Below are 17,485 nucleotides of genomic sequence, written 5' to 3' on the forward strand. Positions count from 1 at the left end.
AAGTGTGGCGGCTGAACTGGAAGCAATACATCAGTTGAGACCAAACCAGTATTCTATACACATTTAACATAACTTCCTTGCACTTATACTCTACATCCAGCCCTATTAATAAATCTTAGGATGCTGTCTGCTTTATTGACTGCACACTCCACCTGTTCCACCACCCTCAATGATTTTTGCACATATACATCCAAGTACCTCTGCCTCTGAATCCTCTTTAGAATTGTACCTTCTGTTTTATATTGTCTTTCTGCATTCTTCCTACAAAATGAATCATTTCACACTTCTCAGCATTAAATATAACCTGCTGCTCTTCCAGCCTGCCACATCCTTTTTTGAAGTTCTACATTATCGTCCTCACAGTTCACAATGGTTGCAAGTTTTGTATCATGCACGCATTTTGAAATTGTGCCAAGGTCTAGATCATTAATATATATCAGAAAGAGCAGAGGTCCCGACACTGGCCCTGGAGAACTCCCCTACAAACTTGCTCCAGTCCAAAAATCATTCACCAATCATGACTCCAATTCCTGTTGCTCAGCCAGTTTCATATCCATACGATTCCTATTTGTTCCATAAGCTCTAATTTTGTTCAAGTCTCTTTTGCAGCACTTTATCAAATGACTTCTTGAAGTCACATACACCACATCAACAGCTTTACCCTCATTGACCTCTGTTACCTCATCAAAAAAACTGCTAGCAAGTTAGTCAAACATGATTTGCCCTTAACAAATCCATACTGGCTTTTTTAAAATTAACCTGCATTTGCCCAAGTGATTATTAATTTTGTCCCAAATTATTATTTCTAGAAGTTTGCACCAAAATTAAACTGACCTGCAGTTAATGAGTTTATCTTTACACCCTTTTTTAGCAAAGATATAACACTTGCATTCCTCCAGTCCTCTGGCACATTCCTGAGTCTAGTTAAGAAAGACTGGAAAATAATGGCCAGTGCCTCTGCAATTTCCGCTCTCTCTTTGTAACTTTTGTTGCATTCTGTCTATTCTCGGAGCCTTATCAACTGTAAATGCCATCCTATATCCTATCCATGATCACCTTTTCAATGTTAAACTCTTCACACATCTGAATTACCTCCTCTTTCACCATGACCTGTGCAGCATCTTGTTCCTTGATCTCTGCCTTCATGCTTGCATCACCTTTTTTGGCCCTTAATTCACCCTACTCCTCCTCCCACCATCCTTTTATTATTTATAGGCCTCTAGAAAACATTTGGATTCTCTTTTATATTTGCTGCTGGTCTCTTTTCGTAATCTCTCTTTGCTTCTCTTATTTGATTTTTCACTTCACCTGTGAACTTTCTATCTTCAGCCTGGTTCATGGTTGTACGGTGCACCTGACATCTGTCATAAACACACTTTTTCTTCTTCATCTTAATCTCGACCTCTTTTGTTCATGGAGCTCTGGATCCATTTGCCCTGCCTTCCCTCTTCCTGGAAATATATCTTGCCTGTGCCCAAACTCTCTCCTCTAAAGGCAGCCCATTGTCTGGATACGATTTTGCCAACCTTTGATACCAATTGATCAGGCCAGATCTATTGTCAAATTGATCAGGCCAGATCCATTGTCAAATTGATCAGGCCAGATCCATTGTCAAATTGATCAGGCCAGATCCATTGTCAAATTGATCAGGCCAGATCCATTGTCAAAACAAAGGTGCAACAACATTGCCCAGTGTCATTTATAGGCCATCAACCATTGGGAAGGATGCAGAGGAACAAATTTGCAAGGAACTTACAGAGGAACTAGAATTATAGAGTAGTTATAATGGGAGACTTTAATTATCTGAGCATAGGCTGAGATAGGGATAGTGTAAAAGGCAGAGGGGGGGGCAAGAGTTTACTTGAATGTTCAGGAAAACTTTCTACAGCAGCATTTCCTGTCCAATGAGAAAGGAGGCATTGCTTGGGAATAAGGTGGGCTAAGTGGATCCAATGTCAGTAGGGGAGCAGTTTGTGGACTGTGGACATTGTATCATAAGGTTTAAGTTGGCTATGGAAAAGGGGCAAGAGAAAATTCAGAGAATGCATCTACCGCATGAGTTATATGCAAAAGACTACTTTCTCTACACGGTCCCATCGACATTAAATCGGGTTTGGATGCAAAGTAAAGCTGCTTTTGCACTGTGCCATCAAATATTTCCAGATTGCCTAACAATGTGTCTTATCGGTATTAAGATGGACACTGATGCTATTTTAATAATTTTTTAGTATCCATTCATGGGATGTGGGCACCACTGGCAAGACCAGCATTAATATCCCATCACTAATTGCCCCTGAGAAGATGGCCTGAGCTGCCTTCTTAAACCACTGCAGTCCAAGTGGCATAGGTATTACCATAGTGCTGTTAGGAAGGGAGTTGAGCATGAGTTCACTCTCCACACCATCCATGCAGATTGCCACTTTTGAGAGGTTTCTTGCAGTTGACTCTTACCATAGTTGTCACTTTGTCCACGTCTAAACTCTTCTGGCTGATGTCTCCATTTGCAACTGAAAATCAGTGGATTCAAGTTTCCCATGCAGTTTTCTAGAGAGCACTCTCTTTTGAAGTCACCATTCACAGCTCAGCTAAATTTCTAACAAGTGTTCTGCAGTGAGATTTGACAGTCACGCTTAGCAGTCGGGGCAGCATGGTGGCACAGTGATTAACACTGCTGCCTCACAGCCAGGGACCTGAGTTCAATTTCTGGATGGGGTCACTGTCTGTGCAGAGTCTGCACGTTCTCCCCGTATCTGCTTGGGTTTCCCCTGGGTGCTCTGGTTTCCTCCCACAGTCCAAAAGACATGCTGGTTAGGTACATTGGCCATGTTAAATTCTCCCTCAATGTACTCGAACAGGCGCTGGAGTATGATGAATAGGAGATTTTCCCAGTAACTTCATTGCAGTGCTAATGTAAGCCTACTTGTGACATTAATAAATAAACTTAACTTTAGTACAGGAGAGATCAAAACAACTAGCACAGGAGCTATTCTTTTCCTGGCCCAATAGGTATGCCAGATGTGTCGCTGAGGTAATTGACAGAAAAACCAAAAACAAAATTAATTGAGCTGAAGCATTGTTGAGGAAATTATTAATGCTATGATGCTACTTACAATTATTGCTTTTGCAACAACACAAGTAGAGTGAGTCATATAAAACCCATCACCGAGATGGTTGAGATCACTTAATATACCTCACGATTGATTATATCTCTGTTTACTTTGACTGAAACTGAGAGTGAAGGATGACTCCAGCATTTGTCATCTCCCCACAGCATCGATATATCTATGTAGTGTCTTTCTTCTTCAAGACCAGTTGCAAGTTCTTTTTTTTTTGGAGCCATGAGTTAATATAATAACTGCCTTTATTTTTAGAGTTTCTGTACTTGCTTACTTGCCAGGGTGTGCAAATGCAATAAGAGTGTGGCCAGCGTTTGAGGGGAGATGATGTATTTAACTTGTGTTATATAAATAATCTTCTGGACATTGTGAAAACAATCATCTGAATATTAGGTTTTTAAAAGTAAACGATTGAACAGAAGGCCACTTAGAAACTTGAATTGGAAAAGATTTGTTAAGATTTGTGTGTGATTCTTCATCAAGCCTTCTGATTTTAGGATTAAAAGCCACTGTGGGTCTGGTATGATACAGGAAACGTCTCTTCCTATATCGGTAGGTAGTTTCAGTGTTTGGTGCAGCGTCAGACCTGTGCCATCAGCTAAGGAAGCAACAACTGGCACCTTTAACAGGGATGAACCTCCCAAGGTGTCACTGAGAGGGAAGATCAGGAAAAAAATGGATGTTGTGCAGGAACGGATCTTAAGAGTGGCAATGAAAAGGCATTTTTCGATGGTTGTTCAAAGTGGAGAGGGAGATGAAGAAGCAGTGAGTTCCAGAGCTTGGCCCCAAGTTTTGATATAGCCGTTAATAGTGCAGTAAATGGGGAAAATGCACAAAGCGATGGGCAATAAATGTGGCCTTGTCAGTGCGACCACATCCAAGAGCAAATATTTTTCACGCAGAGTGTGGTGGGTGCCTGGAACATGGTGCCCGAGGAGCTGGTGGAAGCAGGCACATTAGTGACATTTCAGAGGCGTCTGGATGGGTACATGACTAGAGGGATGCAGACATTTTTTTTTAGTTTAGTTAGGGCATCATGTTTAGCACAGGCTTGGAGGGCCAAAGGGCCTGTTCTTGTGCTGTACTTTACTTTGTTCTTTGAACAGCTTTATAGCATTTTAGAAATATGTCAGTTGAACGTCTAAAGTTTGGTGAGCTGTGTCCAGAGGGCTTTTGGGGCGGGAGGCCATGAGTTAAAGAAGCCTAGTATCTATCCACTTGCAAGGTCAGACGTTATGTCAGTCTAACATCTTGTCTGAAAAACGATACGTCTGACAGTACAGCACTCCCTCAATTCTGGTCATGTCCCGCTCAAGTCTTGCAGCTGGGCCTGAACCCTCAACCTTCTGACTCTGAGGCAAGAGCACTATCAAGTGAGTCATGGCTGAATATGATGATGGATTATCAATTTCTAATTGTGTTTTGAGGAATTGTTCTGAATTCTTATGTCTCTGTAGTGTTTCCATGTGCCCTATTCTGCTCTAACCATGTTTCTCGGCGGTAACCAGCGTGACAGAGATTCAGCGACTGCATACAGTAAGTACTGATTTTCCCTTCAGTTGGAATTTAAAATATTCCAATCTTTCCACTGCTGAGAATTTCATAAGACCGTAAGACACAGGAGCAGAAATAGGCCATTCAGCCCATCGAGTCTGTTTTGCCATTCAGTGAGATCATGACAGATCTGATATAATAATTCTCAACTCCACTTTCCTGTCTTATCCTCATACTCTTGATTCCCTGACTGATTAAAAATTGTTCATCTCAGCCTTGAATATGCTTAACGACCAGTGTCTATAACTCTCTGTGGTAAAGAATACCACAGATTCACTACCGTCTGAAAGGAGAAATTCCTCCTCATCTCTGTTTTAAATGGGTAACCCCTTATTCTGAGATTATGACCCTAGACCATCCCTCGAGGGGAAACTACCTCTCAGTATCTATCCTGTCAAGCCCCCTGAGAATCTTGTATATAAGGTCACCTCTCATTCTTCTAAACCCCATTGAGTATAGGCTCAACCTCTCCTCATAAGAAAATTCCTCAATTTCTGGGATCAACCTCCCCTTCATAGTGTAGGACATTTAGACTTGCATCCCCGCAAGAGTTTTTTAAAAAGTGCAAAGATATGTGTTCAAAGTGTGAAGCAAAAGATATTTTCATCCCACTAGATTATCTTGATATAGACTTGTGAAAAAGATATAGGCTCCTGAAAAATGTAAAAACCAAGCGGTGAGAAGTTGTAAAGCTAAGGGGTTATTATCAAACTGTTACTAGTTAGGAGACAGCTAAGTGATGAACCATTTATGTGTGGGTGTCTGTCTCCTTTCAGGGATGGGAGTGGAGGTTCTCGCAACCCTGGCTGGAGCTGCTATTCAGGGTCAAATTGTGGGTGCATATCACACGCAAACTGCAGAAACATGTCGCATGATGCAGAATGGAACAGCACTCAACAACACCTCTCCATTGGTAAACAGCCTCAATAACACGGTCAGTACTGCTCACATTACTATCTTTGGTGTATTGCAAGTTATTTTGACTTGGCTATGTTCTGAGATGGAAGGACATCACGTCGTGCCACGTTCACCGCTGAAATATGTTCAGAATAAATCAGCATCTCACTTCTTCTTTAATGAACAATTTGCATTTATGTGCAGTGCCTTTTAATGTCGGAGAATGCCCCAGGTATGTAACAAAAGCAGAGTAAGACAGAAATGGACCCTGCAGGAGACTGTGGGCCCGATTTTACCATTGCGTCGCGCCTGTTTTCGGGCGCAAAAACGTGGTAAAGTTGGGTGTGATGGCCACTTTACCGAGACCCGGGAATGGCCGCGATCCGATTCGTACCCGAAACGGGCGCAACGGCGATTTAAATGCATTTGCATGCATTTCAATTGAATTAATGAACTGCCCGCCCAACTTTATCAATATTTCCCCCTTTACCACCGTGTTCGCCGATCCGGAATCGAGCCGAAATGGACCTGCTGAATAATAGTCTGGTTCGGGCACTCCAGCTGTTGAAGAGGCGAGTTCAGAGCTTCCAACGGCTCTCTGACTCAGATCAGTGGTCGGGGGCGGGGGGGGGTGGGTGGGTCAGATCATTCTCTGGGGGGGGGGAGGGAGGTGGGCCCGATCATTCTCTGGTGGAGAGGAGGAAGGCCCGATCGTTGGGGGGGAGGAGTGGGGAGGAGGAGGATGGCAGGTGTACCTCAGGTGGGGGGGGGGGGGGGAGTGAGGCCAGATCGTTCTGGGATGCGGGTAAGATGTATCGCTGGTTGCGGAGGTGGGGGGGAGGTCAGATGGTTCTCTGGTGGGGGGGGGGGGGTGGGCAGGGGTGTCTGCTGCCACTCTGCGGGCGATCGGTGGGAGGAGAACGGGGCAGGGGGTCGCGATCAGTCTGGATGGCGGGGGGGGGTGTTGGGTGGATAAGGGGGACAGTGATGTCTGTGGGGACCATTGCTCCCGTTTTTCGCTCCTGGGCCGCTTTCTCCGCTTTCTGCGGCCCTGGAGCGATCTGACACGGGCGTGCTTTTTCAAATTTTCTTTCTAACTGCGCATGTGCAGTTCAGAGCTCCGATCGTTCTGGGTGCACTAAGCCCCGCCCACAACACGATTCAGACCCGCGATTTATTTTTCAGGTTGAGTGCGTATGGGGGCGCCTGAAAGCAGATTTCAAAGTCTGACCTGAATTACGCCCAGATTCAGCACTTAGAATGAAAATGGTAAAATCAGGCCCTGTGTGTTTGAATTCTAGCAGAGTCAACAACCTACCTGCATATAAAATTTGTACATTGAATTTCTTCTTGTGCTGCCATTTGGAATGTTCTCTGATATAACAAAATCTAAGAAAAGGATGCTGCATCCTGTTGCAGAATGCTTTATTCACATTCAAATCCCAGGTCCAACGTGTTGGGTTTGGCGCAGATCCCCTTGAATGTCATAGAAACATAGAAGATAGGAGCAGGAGGAGGCCATCTGGCCCTTCGAGCCTGCTCCGTCATTCATTACGATCATGGCTGATCATCCAACTCAATAGCCTAATCCTGCTTTTTTCCCATTCACCCCAAGTGCTACATCCAGCTACCTCTTGAATACATTCAATGTTTTGGCATCAACTACTTCCTGTGATAATGAATTCCACAGGCTCACCACTCTTTGGGTGAAGAAATGTCTCCTCACCTCCATCCTAAATGGTCTACCCTGAATCCTCAGACTGTGAGCATCAAACTGTTTCCTACTTGGAGCTCAAAGTTTGGCATTATAGGAAGAGAAGTTCTTTGCAACATTAAAACCTTTTTAAAAAAAATTAACACAACCCGTAATTTCATGAGTGAGCCACAGATGGGTCTGTCTTAGAGTTTTGTTTTCTCAATAGAATGTATTTTTTATTGAACATTTGAATTGTTTGAAATCTTTCCCATGTTTTATTTATCACCATACCTTTTAGTGTATTTATGTAGTCAACCTTAGCCAGTTTTCCCCTCTGGAACTGGCTTTGTTTAAACTTAATATGACATTCAAAGGCATTACGATGACTATATACCAGTGGATCTTTTACTATGACTAATTAACCCTGCCTCATTACACCAATACTAGATTTAAGATAGCTTTATCCCTAGTCGGTTCCACAACATAATGCTGTCAATGGCAAAGTGATGTGACCCGGTATAAGTAGAAAGCAGATGGGGATGTTGGGGAGATTGTGTGACCCAGAGCGTGGCCCAATTGTTGTGCAATGAAGTTTCTTTATTGAACCTTTTTCTTTGATTTACTTTGTGAAGTTAGTTATTTTATTGTTTGCAACTGAAGTATCCGTACTGCCGATGAACATAATATTTCAGAGAGGCCGACAGAATGGCAGAGGAAGGGGGTTAGCCCTGATAGTAAAGGATGAGATCAGGACATTAGTGAGAAAAAAATCTGGCCACAGAAGATGTTGAGATAGAATCAGTATGGGTAGAGTAAGAAGTCTCACAGCACCAGGTTAACTTCCAACAGGTTTATTTGGAATCATGAGCTTTCGGAGCACTGCTCCTTCATCAGGTGACTCACGAAAACTCGTGATTCCAAATAATCCTGTTGGACTTTAACCGGGTGTTGAGATTTCTTACTGTGCCCATCCCAGTCCAACACCGGCATCTCCACAGTATGGGTAGAAATTAAGAATAGCAAAAAGTCAGAAAATTCTGACTAACTGTAATTATGCCATTTGAAAGAGCATTAAACAAGAAATTATTGAAGTTCATAGCAAAGGCAATGTAACAAGTGTGAGGAACTTTAATCTCCTTATGACTGGCTGGGACAATGAAATTGGCAAAGGTAGTTTACTAAATGAGTTTTCATGACAGCAATATGTTGTGGAACTGACTAGGGATAAAGCTATTTTAAATCTAGTTATTGGTGTAATGAGGCAGGGTTAATTAGTCATAGTAAAAGATCCACTGGCATATAGGATCATAATGCCATTGAATTTCATATTAAGTTTAAACAAAGCCAGTTCCAGAGGGGACAATTGGCTAAGGTTGACTACATAAATGCACTAAAAGGTATGGTGATAAATAAAACATGGGTAAGATTTACAACAAAAACTCTAAGAAAGACGCATCTGTAGCTCACTCGTGAAATTATGGGTTGTGTTAATTTTTTTTAAAAGGAGGCTTTAATGTTGCAAAGAATAGTAGCAAGTCTGAGGATTGAGAGTGTTCTAGAAACCAGCAAAGGGCCACCAAAAAGTTGATTAAACAGGAAAAAATAAAATATGAGTAAACTAGCCAGAAATATAAAAACAGACTGTAAGAGCTTTTATAAGTATGTAAAAAAGAAGAGTAGCTAAAGTAAACATTGGTCGCTAAGAGGCAGAGACAGGAGAAAATATCACGGGGAATGAGGAAATGGCAGATCTAGAAATGGATGGTAATCTAGAGGTTACCTCAGGGAAATTGAGGTAATTAATATCAGCAAAGAAAAAATTTTGCAGAAACTTAAGGAACTAAAAACCAACAATTCCCAGGACCTGATGACCTATACTCTGGGATTCTAAAAGTGATAATTGCAAGATAGAGGATGCATTTGCTATGATTTTCCAAAATTCTTTAGAATCTGTGTTAGAATCTATCATTAAGGATATTATAAATGCACTTAAAAATGATAGTATGATTAGAACAAGTCAACAAATAGAAATCCTGTTTGACAAATTTATTAGAGTTTTTGAGGATGTTATAGTCGGGTAGATAAAGGGGAACCGGTACATGTATACCTAAATTTCCAAAATGCATTTGATATCATGCCACAGAAAAGGTTAATAAACAAGATCAGAGCTCAAAGAGTAGGGGGTAATATATTAGCAAAGTTAGAGTTAATGGATAGGAGGCAAAGAGTGGACATAAGTATGCCTTTTTCAAATTGGCAGAGTGTCGCTGGAACCTCAGATATTTGCAATCTATATTAATTAAATTACTCTCTGGCTCTTTATCTAAGTTTGCTGATAATATAAAGCAAGGTGGAAAGATGCACTGTGAAGAGAACAGGACAAGGTTGCAAAGAGATGATTTAGACAGGTTAAGTGAGTTTGGCAACAAGCAGGCAGATGGAGTTTAATGTGGGGGAGTTTGAAGTCATTCACTTTGGTCATAAGAGTAGAAAAGCTGAATATTTTTTAAAGGTTGTGAAATTTGTAAATGATTATGTTTTAAAGAGATTTGAGTTTGCTCATACAAGGAAAGCAGAAAGTTGGTATGCAGGGTAACCAAAAGGCGTTTGATAAGGTGCCCCATAAAAGGCTGCTGAAGAAGATTAGGGCACACGGAGTTGGGGGTAGTGTGTTAAAGTGGATTGGGGACTGGCTATCCGACAGGAAGCAAAGAGTCGGAATAAATGGGTGTTTTTCCGGTTGGAGGAAGGTAACTAGTGGCGTGCCGCAGGGATCGGTACTCGGGCCGCAACTATTTACCATTTATATAGATGATCTGGAGGAGGGGACGGAGTGTAGGGTAACGAAGTTTGCAGACGACACAAAGATAAGTGGAAAAGTGAATCGTGTGGAGGACGGAGAAGATCTGCAGAGAGATTTGGACAGGCTGAGTGAGTGGGCGAGGATATGGCAAATGGAGTATAACGTTGATAAATGCGAGGTTATACACTTTGGAGGAAATAATAACAAATGGGATTACTATCTCAATGGAAACAAATTTAAACATGCTACCGTGCAAAGGGACCTGGGGGTCCTTGTGCATGAGACGCAAAAGCCCAGTCTGCAGGTACAACAGGTGATCAAGAAGGCAAATGGGATGTTGGCCTATATTGCGAGGGGGATAGAATATAAAAGCAGGGATGTCTTGATGCACCTGTACAGGGCATTGGTGAGGCCGCAGCTGGAATACTGTGTGCAGTATTGGTCCCCTTATATGAGGAAAGATATATTGGCATTGGAGGGAGTGCAGAGAAGGTTCACCAGGTTGATACCGGAGATGAGGGGTTTGGATTATGAGGAGAGGCTGAGGAGATTGGGTTTGTACTCGTTGGAGTTTAGAAGGATGAGGGGGGATCTTATGGAGACTTATAAGATAATGCGGGGGCTGGATAGGGTGGAGGCGGAGAGATTCTTTCCACTTAGTAAGGAAGTTAAAACTAGAGGACACAGCCTCAAAATAAAGGGGGGTCGGTTTAAGACAGAGTTGAGGAGGAACTTCTTCTCCCAGAGGGTGGTGAATCTCTGGAATTCTCTGCCCACTGAGGTGGTGGAGGCTACCTCGCTGAATATGTTTAAAGCGCGGATGGATGGATTCCTGATCGGTAAGGGAATTAAGGGTTATGGGGATCAGGCGGGTAAGTGGTACTGATCCACGTCAGATCAGCCATGATCTTATTGAATGGCGGGGCAGGCTCGAGGGGCTAGATGGCCTACTCCTGCTCCTATTTCTTATGTTCTTATGTTCTTATGTAACAGCAAGCAATTAGGAAGACAAATGGCATATAAAAAAACCAAAAATGCTGGAAAGACTCCAAGTGTGACCGCATCTGCGGAGAGAGAAACAGACTTAATGTTTGGATCGAGTCCGTATGACTCTTTTTCCACTCGGGTGACCTGCTGAGATTTTCCAGCATTATCTGTTTTTATTTCAGGTTTCCAGCATCTGCAGTATTTTGTTTTAATTTTAGGGTAAATGGAGTTTTGGGCTTTATTGTAAGAGATTGGAGTACAAGAATAAAGATGACTTGCTACAATTATACAGGGCTTTGGTGAGATCACAGTTAGATTACCATGTGTGGTGTTAGGCATTTTTGGGAAGGGTATCCTTGTACTGGAGGTGGCACAGGGAAGGTTCGCTAAATTGGTTCCTAAGATGAGGAGGATGGGAGGCTGAGTGATATCAGCCCGATCTAGAATCACAAAATCCCTACAGTGCAGAAGGAGGCCTTTCAGTCCATTGAGCCTACACCAACAATAGTCCCACCTAGGCCCTATCTCCAGTGCCAGGGAGAACATGCAAATTCCACACTGAAATTTACCTGAGGCTGGAATCGAACCCAGGTCCCTGGCGCTGTGAGACAGCAGTGCTAACCACTGTGCCACGTGCTGCCCACATATTCTTTGGAGTTTAGAAAAATGCGAGGCAATCTCATTGAAACATGCAAGATTGTCCCTCCTGGTGTCTAGTCCCTTGGTTATAGACACTTGCTGTTTCCGATCCTCCTGCTATTGTTTGCACCATTCTTATTGCCCTTGCATCTATTTAGGTCCCAAACATGGTTTAGGGAAGAGTTGAGGAATGATCCTTGGAGTTAGGTGATATGAGGAGAGACTGAAGAAAGTTGCATTTTTCAGCTTTAAAGGAGGTAAATGCAAAATGATGTGTGAAAAGTGGATATGATAGTAAATTTTATAAAAAAAGAGAATACAGTAAACAACCACAACCATAGCACATTTGGGACTCATTAAAACACTTCTTCACACAGCGAGTGATCAGTAAATGGAATGGCCACCTGGTTAAGATGGTGGAGCCAAAAATCATCTGTTCAGTTGATTGAGATTTGAGTAGCTGAGGTTTTGTGGGAGGGTATCTGTGGGGATATTGTGGATAGTTAAACCAGACTGCACTGAGGGGCTTTTCCTTTTGTTTTTGAAACTTGTGAGCATTAGGGGCATCCCTGTAAGAAATGTATTTTCCTCTTTTTCCATAGAAGTGGGCCTACATGCTGGCAGCCATGGTGATCGGGAGCCTTTACTTTCTCTGTTCGTTGATTCTGTTACTTGGAGTAAAGGAGCACACGGGTAAGTGGCTGGGCTGAGATTGATGGACTTGGATGTGGAAATGGCAGGCATGCAAATCAAGTTCATCCACCATCATGCTAAAACTCTTAACTGCCAGCTGGAGTCTGGTGATGTGGAGCTTTGTTCCCCTTTTAGTTTTGTTTCTTGTCATCAAATGTTTCTCTCTTTCCTTTCTCTCCATCAGGCACCGGCTCCTACTGGGCTCCACAGCCTTCTATTACTTTATCCAAGTGTCCATTCTTCATGTGTGAACTCAGCAAGTGAATGCAGCCTGGGGTTTTGATTGTGGAGAGTGCCACAGCCAAGCTTACGGTGGCATAATTTGACGTCCATACAGCTGAACTTTCTTGTTGGGATAGTGATCAGGAACAGAAAACTGGTTGAATTTTCCAGTTTGTTGCTCCAGGAAGCTGGGCAGTTCTTTTTTTAAAAATATTTTGCAAGACTAGGTATCCCTGGCCGGGCCAATGATTATTGCCCTTGAAAAGGTTGTTGATGGGCTGCCTTCTTGAATCGATGAAGCCCAACAAAAGTTAATGTTCTAACTTGTGCCCCAGCTGAGATCAGCTGCCTCAACAGACACCTATTCCAAATGTTCACAGTCCTTAGCCAGATTTTTTACTTTTTATATTGGTTTGCTCTAGTCCCTTTCTCCCCTCTACACCCTTCACATGCGTATGTCTCCATTGATCCCAAGCACCAATTCTCAACAAGAAGCCAGGAAAGCAGACCTACTCCCTGCTAGATAGTCGTTCCTGTACTATTTTCATTACACAAATACTCTCCTAAAATGAGAGAGCCTGATTCAGTTTCAAACAATCGCCATGATGGTGATGACAATCAAGCTCCTATCTTCTTTGCGTATTTTCCTAACAAGATAACTGGTTGTCTCACGAATAGGATGATATCAGTTATATTGTAAATCTGGATGTCAAATGGATGGTTCCTGCAAATAGGCCACATGCTCCAAGTTGTAAGTCCTTTATGTTCACTACAAGATTTTGACAGATATATTGAGTGATCTCAAATCGCTGATCAATTGCAATGTTAAAATATTTTTTTGAATATAACTATAAATTGAAAATGGATAATGTGACCTGTTGCAGAATTCTAGCATGAGATTGGCCAGGTTTGCACATTGTGTAATTCAAATATCTTCAGATGTTTGACTGTGCTCATGTGTGTATTGATTGGCTGTTTTGTGATTATTACAGGTTGCTTTGCTCCTAAAGAACATTTCCGCGTTTCATACATAACGGGCCTGAAACTGGTTATGAGTCACAAGCCGTACCTGAGCCTCACCTTTGGCTTTCTGTTTATCTCACTGGCTTTTCAGGTACTGAGAAAGAATATATTTGTTGGTCATCTGGACTTTCATATCATTTCTGAATATAAGAACATAGAAAACTTATTATCCAATGTTTCTGAAACATGACTATTATAAAGAAAATCAAGGAAACTAAAACGCTTCCAAATAAATTTGACAGTCTTTAATTTCTCTGGCCGTAATCTTAGCACCCTTCACGCCGGTGGGATTTTTCCATCCCGTTGCAGTGAACGGAGATTTGGCTGGCTGCCAAATTCCCTGACTTTGCTGCAGCGGGAGCGTGGCATGAACGGCAGGTAAGATCGCACCCTCAGAGTTTGGTCATAAATCCACCATGTAGTCTGGTGCTACACAATTCTTAGGGATGCTTGAGGGCTATTCACAAGGGTGGGTGTGGAGTGAATGTTTTCTCTTGGAGAAACTAGAATTAGGGCTCACTGTTTAAAAATAAGAGGTCACTCCCTAAAGACGGCGATGCGGAGAAATTATTTCTGAGGGTTGTGAGTCTCTTGAACTCTCTTCCTCAAAAGTCAGTGGAAGCAGAATCTTTGAAGGTTTTGCAGGCAGAGCTGGATACGTTCTTGACTGGCAAGAGGGTGAAAGGTTATCAGGGGTAGGCAGGAATGTGGGCTCGAGCCACGATCATATTGAATGGCAGAGCAGACTCGAGGGGCCAAGTGGCCTACTCCTGCTCCTAATTCATATGTTCATGATGCATACAAAGAAAGCTCTAAGTTCCACCTGTGCTGAATTAACTGATCTCCAAGGTGGTACTAGGAGCACTAGTATCCTGAGGTTAAGAAGATGACAATGATCTGGTGCTTTCCTTTCCTGAATACTACCTCGTGACCTTTGCAGGAAGGTGCATTTGTCAACTGAATGAGGACAGAGTTGAATTCAGCTGTGATGCAAGACTTTTTTCACCACCATCACCTGCGGGGGTCCCCCCCACTCCCCACCCCCTCCCGGCCCCACATACATACACACGCACACATACACACACACCTCTTCCCTTTGAACCTATAGCCCACTGACCTTCTGTCGAGGCTCATGAAAAAATGACTATTTTGCAAGGCTTTGGAGGGTAGATGGTACTAGTCTGCTCTAAACAGTTTATGCTAGGGTAAAAGTCAAATGTGATTTCTGTATTAAGCTGGGGTGTTGAAAATTCCCCCCACTGGAACTTGAGTGTTTGCAGTTAGGCTGTGAGTTCAATGAGGAAAAGAGCCTGCATGAGTCTAGTAAGTGCGGTTTACTTTACATCAAAATCTCATGAGTCCAAAGATGTGCGGGTAAGGTGGATTGGCCATGCTAAATTTCCCCTTAGTGTCAGGGGGACTCGCTAGGGTAAATGCATGGGGTTATGAGGAGAGGGCCTGGGTAGGATTGTGGTCGATGCAGACTCGATGGGCTGAATGGCCTCCTTCTGCACTGTAGGATTCTATGATTCTAATGTAATATTTCTCCACTTTGCTTCACCATACAGCTCGTCCAGAATAATTTTGCTTTGTTTTGCACCCATGCTGCCAATTTGGGCAACCACTTTCAGCACATCATCTTTGTGATTCTGGTAGGTAAAGATTTCCTTGCATCATCATTTCTTAAGGAACCATTGTGACCAATTTATTAAATGCATTTCAGTTAAAATATATTTAAACGCCATCTGTTTTGTGCCAATGGTACAGTGGCTTTACTTGTTTGCTTACATTATATGGGTACTCATTTGTTATTTGACTTGGACATTTTTCAATGTCCTATACATCTATTGCATGGTTACAATGTGTGAGCATCAAAACCCATATCAATTCAGTCCCCATTTATCTAAGAATCATCCACTTCTATATTGGATTTATAGAAATTTACAGTTATGTTATATGTCAGTTAAATTTCTTGAATTAGTTGGGGATTTGTTGCTTATCATCATCCACTCAGTAACCTTCCACTTCAATTGCTTGAAAGCAATTTGTAGAGCCTTTTATTGGTACTTTATTCCTAATCAAAAAAGCCAATTAAGTCTATTCAGAGTCCCCACATGAGGGACAAACCAGATCCAAGCTGACAGGACAAGGAGATATATCTCATCTTGAGCTTGATCAAAGCAAGATCCAAGCTGACGGGATGAGGCATTACACTCCCTCACGGCTCGATCTAATGTTTCATCTTAGCCAAAAGGCCAAGATGGCTTTAAAATATGGCATCAGGTGAAGCCTCAGTTTAGCCTCATTGGCTACCCTGACCGCTTACACTTGATCTTAGCCAAATGGCTGAGAAGAATTTGTAGAGTCTTGAGGGCAGATAATCTCATCAGTTTTAAATTTTCCAACACAAAAACAAAAAGTGCTGGAAAATCTCAGCAGGTCCGACAGCATCTGTGGAGAGAGAATAGAACCAACGTTTCAAGTCTAAATGACCCTTTGTCAGAGCTCTGAAGGGTCATTTTAGAGTCAGACCTGCTGAGATTTTCCAGCATTTTCAGTTTTTGTTTCAGATTCCAGCATCTGCAGTATTTTGCTTTTATCTTAAATTTTCCAAAGCTATTTCTCTACAGCGATTGTGAAATGATCAGATTAGTCACTCTGAAAGGCACCAATTTTGCGCAATTAGAAAAAAAGAATTGGGCAAAATCATGATCTAGATAAAAACACTCATCATACAAAATATCAAGTCATAACTGTTATTGCATAAGGTTATTTGTTGGTTTTTGGGGTAAATTTGCCACCTCCTTGTCATTCAGTCTCACCTTAGTGGATTCTGCACCATTGCAAGTGTTATCTGAATGCATGTCAAAGCGTAGTATTTAATTTTTAAAAGGATTTTCCATTTAATGTATTTAAATCTGCACATGCACAAGAATAGACCCGAATAAGAGAAAGGAGTTGTATACAATTGCTGCTGAGTTTTAGTATAACGGTTATAAGTAGTTGCCATTTTAATGGGATAAATTGGACAGCAACTTCTGCAGTATGCGCATGCAGGAAGACCTCAACTTTACAACCTTTGAGTTATGATGAACTGTACATTTATATATGCGTCTTAACATTCTGTGCCACCCCATCTATATGGCTAGACAGGTCATACCATCTATATTAAGTTGGAAACAAGTATTTTATTCTTTCAAATTTTTTTAACACAACTGACATGATTTTATACATTTGCATTGTTTTAAATATGCACTCAGACTCACAGTAGTTCAAGGTTATCAGCCAACTGATAGTAATTGACAGCTTCATTATATCCCCCATACTAACCTTGAATGCAACTTTTTGTAGTGGAGAAGTTCAAAATCTTCCAAAGGAACATGATTTTGAGCATTACCAGAAAAGCGGAATTTGGAGAAGGGAACATAGCTCAGGGCAAAAACAATTCTAAATTTGTTGTCTAAGGCCCTTGCTATACTAGCTTCCTGCCTTCACTGCAGTATCTAAGATAACTTCCACTTCCTGAGGTTGCAGTGTTAAATGTAGGAGTTTCAATTGTGAACCAACTCTTTTGAATGTAACTTCTTAGCTTATCTCACATTATTTAGTGTTGTTACTCTTTAAAGAGTCTGGCAACCTTCAGTACGGAATAGTTTGTTAGAAGTTGTACAACAATGTGCAGTTTACAAGAGTCCCTTTGAATTCAACCAGTTAACACCAAAATCTGCCAAACCCATTTTGTTAAGATAGCCCATTTGAATTGGTCCCTGTCAAAACTTCTACACTTTTACATCTTAGTTACTCAGCATCATAATGTGCTGATAGGTACAGCAAATGTCACTGGACGTTTGGATA

The 17,485-nt window shown here is 42.0% G+C and overlaps 1 protein-coding gene across 2 annotated transcripts in view; it reads left to right on the top strand.

Annotated features, from left to right (window-relative positions):
* The window catches only part of LOC144508527 (sodium-dependent lysophosphatidylcholine symporter 1-like), a 54,575-nt gene that overhangs the window by 12,593 nt on the left and 24,497 nt on the right, over nucleotides 1–17,485 (top strand). For both annotated transcript variants that reach the window (XM_078236519.1, XM_078236517.1), the window contains exons 5-9: nucleotides 4,574–4,652; nucleotides 5,447–5,604; nucleotides 12,295–12,385; nucleotides 13,600–13,721; nucleotides 15,199–15,282. In XM_078236519.1, coding sequence (XP_078092645.1) covers nucleotides 4,574–4,652; nucleotides 5,447–5,604; nucleotides 12,295–12,385; nucleotides 13,600–13,721; nucleotides 15,199–15,282 — 534 coding nt within the window. The remainder of the gene's footprint in view (nucleotides 1–4,573; nucleotides 4,653–5,446; nucleotides 5,605–12,294; nucleotides 12,386–13,599; nucleotides 13,722–15,198; nucleotides 15,283–17,485) is intronic.

This window comes from Mustelus asterias, chromosome 20 (assembly GCF_964213995.1).
Source record: "Mustelus asterias chromosome 20, sMusAst1.hap1.1, whole genome shotgun sequence".
NCBI classification, from domain to species: Eukaryota; Metazoa; Chordata; class Chondrichthyes; order Carcharhiniformes; family Triakidae; genus Mustelus; species Mustelus asterias.